The following is a 10320-nucleotide window of genomic DNA, read 5'->3' as shown; positions in this document are numbered from 1 at the left end:
CAGGTAATTGTGTCATTGTAATCCTGTGCAGTCCTTTGAGACATTTTTGTGATTAAGGGCTATATAAATAAATTTGACTTGACATGTGGCCAACAGGTCATAGTTTGCCCGCTTGTTTTATGGCATAGTAAAATTATCAATTTTCCAAACCATTGAATAATGCAAAAAATATTGCATTTCATATTTGATCAAGATAGGTTTTCAATATATTTGCAGGTTTTCTACCCAGTGAAGCAGGTAAGACTTTTCTTCCTTCGCATCCTAGAATAAAAACCTGGGTCACAAATCACAAGACGTATAAAAATAAGCGTTTGAGACAGCAGTTTGGGGTTTTATTTTGTTAAAACTAATGAAATAAAAACCACAGGGGCAAAACACAGGCAAGTGACAAATTTCCAAGGCATCGTTTGGACTGAATCCTGCAGGTTAGTTGAAAAGACTTAAGGCCTCACTCCAGTAAATCATAACGCCACTTAAAACAACATAGACACCGAATAAAAAAGTTTATATATAGAAGCAACGAGAGAATAAAATAACAAGTAAATAAGTTCATCAAATATTTGGATAATCATAAGGTACATTATCACCAAATGATTAACTTGATTAAAATAGTGATGATACTATTTAAAAGAATGAAAAGGATGTAACAGGAAAATTTACGCAATTTTTGTGCAGTGAGACATTTCAATATTCTAAATCCAGTTTTATTGACCATTGCTGCAATATTAACATTGCAATCAAATGTGCAAACTTAGAAAGTACGATTTGACAATAACATGTTAACTGTTACGAAAAGCATACAGAATAAAAATAAGAAGAACGCATTGGCAGTATCAATACAGAATAATTTAAGCCAGACATTGGAAATGATCATTCAGTACTCTATAGTATTATAAACGCAGGTGAGATTAAGACTCATTCTGCGGGCCTAATGTTACTATAATAACGAATAATCTGTCAGACCGGAGAAAATAGTCAATGTATGATAAAGAATATGTGCGTATTTATGATAAAGTACAATTCTGCGGTTTCAGTAACAGGAGCGTAACCATTGTCTGCATTCAGCAACCTACCCGATGGATTCAAATGCAGTAAAACGTTTCAAAATTTGACCAAACACATCAATGAAACTTTGACTTTCTCCTGTGACAAAATGGCAAAGCCATAGGCCAGCCTTACATACATTCCAATTTTTAAGTTCATACAATAGCCCCAACTCACAAGAGCTCGGCGAAATCACCGGGGGACTGGTTGTGTTTTTTACCAGTACATTTGTGTGTTTTGGCACTGTGACGCCGGGGGAACATTTTGCTACAAACTGAGCAAGCATAAGGTTTCTCACCAGTGTGGCTTATTGCATGTGATTTTAAGTAGCTTTTGGTAGGGAAACTTTTGCTACAAACCAAGCAGGAAAATGGTTTCTCACCAGTGTGGTTTCTAATGTGTGTTTTCAAGAGTCCCTTTTGAGAGAATTTCTGACCACAAGTTAAGCAAGAATAAGGTTTCTCACCAGTGTGGGTTTGTGTGTGCGATTTTAAGAATGCCTTCCGAGAGAATCTTTTGCCACATAATGAGCAGGGAAAGGGTTTCTCACCAGTGTGTATTCTTGTGTGTTTTTTTAATACTTCTTTCTGAGAAAATCTATGCCCACAATCTGAGCAGGAAAATGGTTTCTCACCAGTGTGGATTCTTGTGTGTATTATCAAGTGTGCCTTCTGGGAAAAAGTTTTGTAACAAACTGAACAGGAAAATGGTTTCTCACCAGTGTGTGTTTGCGAATGCGAGTTCAAGTATACCCTCCGAGAGAATCTTAAGCCACAAACAGAGCAGGGAAAAGGCCTCTCACCTGTGTGAGTTTGCGTGTGTCTTTTTAAGCATCCTTTTCGAGAGAATCTTTTGCCACAAAATGAACAGGAATAGGGTTTTTCACCAGTATGGATTGTTGAGTGTCTTTTCAAGTCTACCTTCTGAGAGAATCTTTGACCGCAAGCTGAGCAGGAGAATGGTGCTTTTAAATTGCTCTTACTGTGGGTTTGTGTGTGGGTTTTCAAGTTACTCTTTCTAGAGAATCTGTGACCACAAACTGAGCAGGAAAAGGGTTTCTCACCAGTGTGAATTTTTGCATGTGTTTTTAAGTTGCCCCTCTGAGAGAATCTCTTCCCACAAATTGAGCAGGAAAAGGGTTTCTCGCCCGTATGGATTTGTGTGTGTTTGTTTAAGTGTCCCTTGTGAGAGAATCTCTGACCGCAAAACGAGCAGGAAAAAGGTTTCTCACCAGAGTGGATTCTCGTGTGTACTGTTAAATTGCTCTTACTTGACAACGTTTTCCCACAGTGAGAACATTTCCAGCGTTTCTTGTCAATGTGAGATGTCCCATCACCCACAGACGCATCATTGTTGCATGGTGACATGCTGTCAATATCTGATAATGGAGCTGAGAGGCTGTCGACTTGTGAGCCTCCACAGTGGTCTCCATCGCCTTCTGTTAAGAGTTGACAAATGTTGCTGCTGGGAAGCTCAATCCCTGCTCTCAATTCGCTTTTACCTTCACCTATCAAAACAGATGGAACCCCGCTGACCTCCTCTTTTTTCATGAAGGGAAGCTCTTCTTTTGAGCAAGGATAATCTAGCTCATCCTCTTTGTGAATATCAGAAGATTTCCTCTCTGCATCTTCTATCACATCTGTGATCTCTTCATCCTCCTCTTCATCTTTAATGTGACTGCGCTCTGGCTTCTCTTCCTCAGGACAAGCAGCTTCGGTATTGTCAGCAAAACACAAAGACACAAAAACAGTTTTTAATTTTTTTGATGCCATGTTCAGGGATTCCAGTTAGAGTGAATGAAAAAATTATGCCCTGAGCTTTCTCGTTGCCATGGTGACTTGATGGATCAACAATTCCGAGTGTGCTATCGCAGAGTACATCGAGTCGGGTTTCAATTTGAGATTAGGCCTCTCAGATATTAGATAGTAGACTTGAGCTGTGCCGCTAGGTTGCTGTGACTTGTCTTTGCCACTAGCGTTTTCTTCTCTCAGCAATCTTGCACACATTTTCCAGTTAAGACTGTTGAGTCTCATAAGACCAGTGCTGCCCCGCCCTGCATGGGTAGGCGGCCAAGACAGTACAAGTTCAGTCCCTATCTTAAGACTTCTTCTGCATTATGATGAAGAAGCCTCCACAGCTTTGTAATAAATCTTTCTTGCATCAAGTAAATAGTTAAATGAGAATTTGCCGTGTCCTGGTTCTTTTTTCTAATATAGCGAGCATCTAAGATAATAGAACCGAGCTAATGTTCAGGCAAACCTTTCATGAACCTCCTTAGAAAAAAAACAAAAAAAACATTGGACACCCTATGGCAGAAGTCCGGAACTTTTTAGACCCCAACAAAACTAAAAGACAAAATATTCAGATTCAATTTTCTTGGGAGAGCCACACCATATATTTTCAGACAAAATTCAATAAAACCGCCAAAACCGCTCCACAGACAAAAGCCAAATCTTCATTACATTTTATTTCACTGTGTGATGTTTGACGATTTGATAAAATATCGTAATTCGTTTTGCTCCAAAACTCCCGTCTGAAAACACAGACTTGTAAAATTATTACCAATGTGAAAGTTAGCCTCTGACCTTTTGATTGACACCACTTTCGGCCGATAGCAGGCTTTTTTCACGGCCTACAGCCTGCAAAAGCCTATACGGGCCTGGTTGATAAAAGGGAGTTAGTCTCAAGTAGGTCCGAATATATTCAGCCGTTAGTAACAGATTTAGAATGATGATTGACAAATTTGTTAGCCAATGAAAATTTCAAAATAAATGTATACATTTTTTTCTACGTGTATTCAAATCAGAGCCGCAATTAAACATGTGAAAAGCAATTCATGATGAATTTTTACGCAACATTTTTATGCACCATTTTTACAGGCAAGTGTGCGGATTCATTGATTTGACTTCTGGAAAGAGAAGTCAAACATTTACAACTCTTTCACAATGTCTAAAAATTGCCTAAGTAAAATAAACATCTGCAAAGGTTCTAGTTGATTTGTTTCTGAATGGCCACTTTAGGAAAAGCCTAAAACTACCCTTAGAAAAATGTTTAAAATACTATGTTTAGTTTTGCAGTTTGTGATCTAATTTGACAAAGTACCAAGTAAGGCTTTAAAACGCTGTCTCCCTGTTTTCCAGCTAAGATGCCAATGCTACACTCATCTACAGGTATTCAATTGTAAAACAAAAAAATCAGGCGAGAATAAATATCTATTTCTGTGTGTTCCAACTCAGATTATTTAATGTTAGTGGCACTCGCAGTGATTATTTCATATTGGGACAAAACTTCAGAGTCTTACCTTTCGAAAAAGACCAAAACTGTTAATAGTCTTGAAATGGTTCAAGTACAGCATTCAATTTACTTTGGTATTTTTGGCAAATTTTACAGGATTAAGGGGTTTAAAGTGTTAAGGATAATTTTGACAGTCTTGTTTTTTTTTTCTTGAAATAAAGGTTCCAAAACAAGATGCGACCAAAGTAATTTTGTAAAAATGTCAAAAATAACTGTAAACGAGGATAACAATGCATTTACCTTTGGTACAGACCTCGCTGGGCGAGGTGGGACAAGGAGTGTACAAGCTGTGTGTACAGTTCTACTCATTCCCACTATTCACCTAATCAAAATGAGCGCTTTGCTTTTGGGGAGTCTATAGTTCGTTTTGTGGGTTTTCACCTTTAAGTGTCTTAACAGTGAACATAAATTGTTTAATTAGCTTCCATATACAGGATTTTCTGAGACACAGAGCCAAAACAGGGTCTGTTAGTGTAAAACCTTTAGAGTGAACCAGGGGTGGGTACCTACGGCTCGCAAGCCATATATGGCTCTTCTCGTGAGTGCGTACGGCTCGGAGACAAAATCGATTCTATGGAAGTTTTCTTCATGTCATTCCAAATTGCGTGAATGCAGCTTATTGCATGCGAAGCCAAACAACATTTACCAAAATGATACAGTCCAGTATATATAGGGCACATTTTAACTACAGTTTACAGTCAAAATGTCACACCAAAAAAACTAATTTTGGCTGTGCAACACTAAGGAATCCTTCTATACGCAACATCTTTAAAAATCTGTTCACTCTTAAGACACCTTTTGATGAAAACCCACATAACAAACTGTAAATAAGCCCAAAAAAAACAGAAGAGCACCCAGAGATATTTGATCGGGTAGAAATGAGTGGAACCATGCAAAGAGCGCATGCACTTGCTCCCGTCTCTCGGCCTGCGCCGTCTGCGCTGAAGGTAAATTTGCCGGGAACATCGGTTGCAGAGTTTTTGCGTAACAACTGCTTGCACCTTGTTTTGTAACTTTCATGGAAAAAATGATGGTCAAAATGAGCTTCAACGATCTTAAGCAATTGGGGGAGGGAGACAAATGTATAATGATATATTTGTTAACACTTGGGACATAGGCTCTGGCATTATCCTTATTTCATACATTTGATCAAATCATCAAATGTGACACAGTAAAATAAAATGTGCTGAAGAACAAGCTTTTCTCTGGAGAGCAGGTTTAGCGGTTTTGTTGAATTTTGCCTCAAAATATATGGTGTGTCTCTTTCCCAAAATAAAAACAGATATTTTGCCTTTATGTCTCTTTGAGTCAAAAAGGTTCCCGACCCTTTGGTTAACTGTAGTTGAGGCTGTGCCCTATATATACTGGGCCGTACCCAAACATATTCAGTCTATACCCGGCTTCTCACGTATTAAAATCGAATTGCGACAATAAGGTGACACTACAGTGAATAACTGCGGAATTTCTATTTAATCTTTGAGCCATTGGTTTCCAAGCCCTGGCCTAAAGCTAACAATGAAGTCTGGGATGGACGCTACCAGGCTGCACTTACCCATGACACACCACAGAAAATGGTGCCCTTACTACCATAGTGGTCAAGGAGTTGATACCATACCTTCAACTCAGATTACACAAATTTATCTTAACACACACTAGACTAGAACATAAAATATTACAATTTACTTAAGCAGACCTTGACATTTTAGAAATTCACATTTTTGAAACTAAATTCCCTTACAATTTTTTTAAACGATTTTCTCAGCCTCTGTTTACATGAAGTCTAAAAGTGAGCCAACCTTCAGTGCAAGGACAAACACTTGACTGCATCGTGCCGATGGCGGCCCGTGTGTCTGCTAGACACAGTTGCTCGTCTTCGTTTGTCGCTCCGCAAAGTTCGTCCTCGTAGTCCAAAATGATCCTTGAAGACATTCACCCACGTTGCTCAAAACTTTAAGTTGATCTCTGTTGAGGAATGGGTCGATCGTGTTACTTTGTCAGTGGCTAGGAAGTAAGGCTAGGCTAAAATATGCTAAACAAACCTGAGCCCCGAGGAGCTTCAACGTGAACTGGGAAGACTTAGCTCAGTAAGCATACAACAAAAAATAATGTTTTACTCACTTGAAAAATGACCGTTGACGTCTTGCAATGGGGTTTTTAGCTCACAAATTAAATAAAACATTTGGTGAATAGGGTCAGTGCACACCATTTCTGCTAGGCTATCAGTGGCGCGCATGCGCAGACTGGAATCTAGTACAGTAACTGGTTGTACACAGATTTAAGACCTACAACACGGGTGTCAAACTCATTTCAGCTCGGGAGCCACATGGTAAAAAACTCGTGGCCGAAATAAAGGAAAGAAGAAAAAAAAAAGAGAGAGAGAGAGAGAGATTGAGGGTGTGTCAGAGAGAGAGAGGGAGAAAGTGAGAGAGAAAAAGAGAAGGCGAAAGAAAAAAGAAATAAAGAGAGACAGAGAAATAGAGGGGCAAAGAGTCAGAAAAACAGAAGAGAAAGAGAAATCAGAGAGAGCAATTAAGAGAAAAGGAAGAGAGATAGAGAAAAATAGAGGTCAATGAGAGAAAGTGAAACAGAGAAGAGAGAGAGCAAGACACATAAAGAGAGAAAAAAAGCTAGAGTGAATAAGAGAGAAATAAAGAGAAAAGGAGGAGAAAGGGGGACAGAGAGAAAGACAAATCAAGGGAAAAGCTACAAAAGAGAAAAAAGGGGAAAGAAAGACAGCGACAAAGAGAGAGAATGATAGAGAGGAAGGAGACAGAGAGAGGACAAAGAGAAATACAGAGAGAGAGAGAGAAAAGGGGAGAGAAAGAGAGAATGAGAGTGATAGAGAAAGAGGGAAGAGAGAGACACAGAGGAGAGAGAAAGAAAGGAAAGAGAGAAGGAAAAGATTATAGATATACATACATGTAAGAAAGAAATAGGAATGAGAGACTGAAAGGGAGAAAAGAGCAAGACACAGAAAGAGATAAAAAGAGTGGTTAAGAGCAAGCAAAAGGGGGAGAAAAGAGACAGAGAGAGAGGAGGAAAAAGAGAAAGCCTAGGAGAAAAAAAGGGAGAGAGGATGAGAAAGACAATGAAGAAAGGAAGAAAAGAGACATAAAGGAAAATAGATAAATAGAAAAATGAGAGACCGAAAGAAAAGAGAGAAAGCGAGGAGTGAGAGAGACAAAGAGAAAAATAGAGAAAGAGATAAAATAGATTGAGAGAGAGAGAGAAAAGGAGAGAGAAAAAAGGAACAGAAAAAAGAAAGAGAAAGAAACAGCTACAGTGTCTTAGAGAGGGACACCTGGCTTTGGCGAGATCACGTGGACATCTTGAAAACTGCAGCTCGTTTTTATCTTGCACTTCTCTCAACGTCATCTGATATGCATGTTTGATATGCGGGCCCTCGGACTGTTGAAAAGCACACGTGTCTGTACAATGTCACCAGTCACTAAACTACGTCATGCCACATATCATTGGAAAGCTTAAACTCTTGGGATTTGAGATATGACGACCATTTCAAAATGTACTCATCACCGAATCACCACCAGTCTGAAACAAGATACTAGAAAACAATAAAGCCGGGATAGCTCACCAATAAATCCCCTGCTAATGGAAAGATTGAGATGATACTCTCCAAACATGGACTTGTTACATCAAGGACAATCCATAGAATCCAACTGTGACGAATATTTACTCCAAAACACACAATAATGCCAGCATTTCTGCAATGTTACACGTTCCTTGTTGGGATTGGTCGGTTTCCCGACATAATTCGACTCATACATATATTTCCAACATGGCCGTCAGCTTCTGACCTTTTTATTGACACAACTCTCCACCAATAGCAGGCTTTTGTCACGGTCCACAGACCGCATTAGCCTTTAATGGAATGTATTAAAACAACAAACATTGCCTCCTTTAGCTCCGAATATCTTTAGCCTGTAGTTACTGATTCGAGTAATGATTGACAAAATGGCTATCCAATGAAATCCTAAAAAGAACGATACGCAATTTTATGAAGTGTATATTATTTAGAGCCCCCAAAAAACCTGCGCAACGCCACTCGTGATTCATTGCTATGCACCAGTATTACGCACACGTGTGTAAAATCATTGACTGACTTATGGAAAGGGAAGTCAAACATTTACAACTCTATCAAAATGTCTAAAAATATGTCCAAAGTAAAGTGTGCGGTTGCAGAAGTTTTTATATATTTTGGCAAGACCTAGACCTAAGCCTCAAAATCTGTCAAATAAAATGTTTAGTTTTTCAGACTGTGATCAAATTTGACAAGGCTTCACGCTATTGTCTCACCTGTTTTCCAGCTAATGCCCATGCTACACTCATCTGCAGGCATTTGATTGCAAAAACAAATTCAGGCAAGAATAAATATCTATTTCTGTCTGTTCTAACTCATATTACTCAATGTTAGTAGGTCTTAAAGTGACTATTTCAAAATGGGACAAAACTTCATAGTGTTACTTTTCAAGAGAGACCAAAACCGTCCATATTATCCAAACGGTTTAAGAATAGTATTCAATTTACTTTTGGTACATCTTGGATTGGGATTTGAGGCAGATTTTACAGAAACGTTAGGGGATAACATATGCTAATGTACCGCAATAATATTAGAAAACTACAATAATGAAGCCGTCTGATAACAGTGACCGAGACGATTCAGAGTAGAACCGAAATGGTCTATCAAAAAAGAACGATATTTTTTCCCCCAGATTTTTTTTATACGGCGTTCATAATAAGAAATGATTAAAAAAACGGTTAATATATGGGGAAAACAGGTTCGCTGACAGGTATGTGTGTTACCGTGTACTACCGTTATTTCTGATCAGTATTTAGTTACATATGAGATGCTGGCTAAATGCTGTATTAAAAAAACTGAAGGATTTAGCGGACGCAATACAAGCACTGGCATAGTTTCTGAGCTCTCTGATCTTCTTTCAAGAGTAGTTGCGTTGTTTCCTTTATATAAAGGCTCTATTGACTCACTCATGAATGAGTTTAATGCTACCCTAGCTAGTGTACTGGATTCTGTAGCGCCCCTGCGCCTTAAATCAGGACCTAAAAGACGCACGCCTTGGTTTACTGTTGAAACTAGATTGCCCAAACAAGACTGCAGGAAATCTGAAGGAAAATGGCGCGCTACCAAGCTTGAGGCTTTCCGTCAAACCTGGTGTGACAGCTTGTTAAAGTATAAAGCAGCCCTTGCCTCTGCAAAATCAGCCCATTTTTCGAAGGTGATTGCGGCACGAAAGAATAACCCCAAAATCCTTTTCGAGGCAACAGATTATCCCATATTGTTCTACCCATTCATTCCATGACTTTAAGGTCTTCTTTAATAAGAAGATTCAACGCATACGGGAAGAAATTTCTAAAGAAAATGTTAATACATCACATATTAAAGGGCTGGAATCTATGGATGCGCGACATGGTGGCTGTCCAGGGATTTTTTCCCGATTTAGTGATCTGTCACTCGATAATCTTAAACAGGTGGTGAATACGGCCAAACCGACTACTTGCCTGTTTGACCCGCTTCCAGGTTCGCTGATTAAAGGTCTTTTTGGGGTCTTTGGACCTTCAGTTCTAAATATTATAAACATATCACTCTCCTCAGGTGTAGTTCCAGCGGCTTTTAAGTCCGCTGTTATTAAACTGAAACGACCCAACCTTGATCCAGAAAACTTATCTAAGTATAGACCTGTGTCAAACCTGCTGTTTCTTTCTAAAGTACTTGAAAAATCAGGATTCAGGGCTAACCACTCTACTGAAACAGCCCTGATTAAGGTAACCAATGATCTTCTACCGGCAATGGACTCCGGCGCTTCATCACTCTTGCTGCTGCTGGACCTTAGTGCTGCATTTGACACAGTGGACCATAATATCTTACTAGAATAGTTGGAAAAATGGATTGGTCTCTCAAGCACCATCCTCTTATGGTTCAGATCCTACCTCTCAGATAGGACGCAC

At 39.1% G+C, this 10320-nt stretch overlaps 1 protein-coding gene across 6 annotated transcripts; it reads right to left on the bottom strand.

Moving 5' to 3' along the window:
• Window positions 1–310: 310 nt before the first annotated feature.
• On the bottom strand, window positions 311–8098 carry LOC148347301 (uncharacterized). 6 transcript variants are annotated; one of them, XM_088323327.1, is made up of 4 exons: window positions 7931–8095; window positions 7640–7746; window positions 6135–6300; window positions 311–2755 (listed from the first exon to the last, which is right to left on the bottom strand). In XM_088323327.1, exons 3-4 carry the CDS (start codon window positions 6265–6267, stop codon window positions 1218–1220), a joined length of 1671 nt encoding a protein of 556 aa, XP_088179453.1. In that variant the 5' UTR covers window positions 6268–6300; window positions 7640–7746; window positions 7931–8095; the 3' UTR covers window positions 311–1217. The 6 variants fall into 6 exon arrangements, with proteins under 6 accessions (XP_088179453.1, XP_088179454.1, XP_088179455.1 ...); XM_088323328.1 differs by lacking the exons at window positions 7640–7746; window positions 7931–8095 and adding an exon at window positions 6457–6659 and having other exon boundaries at window positions 311–2482; window positions 2546–2755; XM_088323329.1 differs by lacking the exons at window positions 7640–7746; window positions 7931–8095 and adding an exon at window positions 6457–6659 and having other exon boundaries at window positions 311–2482; window positions 2552–2755.
• Window positions 8099–10320: the final 2222 nt, after the last annotated feature.

The sequence above is a fragment of the Urocampus carinirostris genome, chromosome 19 (genome assembly GCF_059441175.1).
Source record: "Urocampus carinirostris isolate Australia breed hairy pipefish chromosome 19, RoL_Ucar_1.0, whole genome shotgun sequence".
Classification (NCBI taxonomy): Eukaryota; Metazoa; Chordata; class Actinopteri; order Syngnathiformes; family Syngnathidae; genus Urocampus; species Urocampus carinirostris.
Note: the sequence above shows the minus strand (reverse complement) of the source record. Positions and strands in the feature narration are given on the sequence as shown.

What these genes read in the sequence shown, in the direction of transcription:
- LOC148347301 (XM_088323324.1), bottom strand. Translation starts at nt 6,267, where the DNA reads ATGTCTTCAAGGATCATTTTGGACTACGAGGACGAACTTTGCGGAGCG. An exon ending in TGTTTGTCCTTGCACTGAAG is followed by an intron (nt 2,756 to 6,134) that starts GTTGGCTCACTT and finishes ACAATACCGAAG; the next exon opens with CTGCTTGTCCTGAGGAAGAG.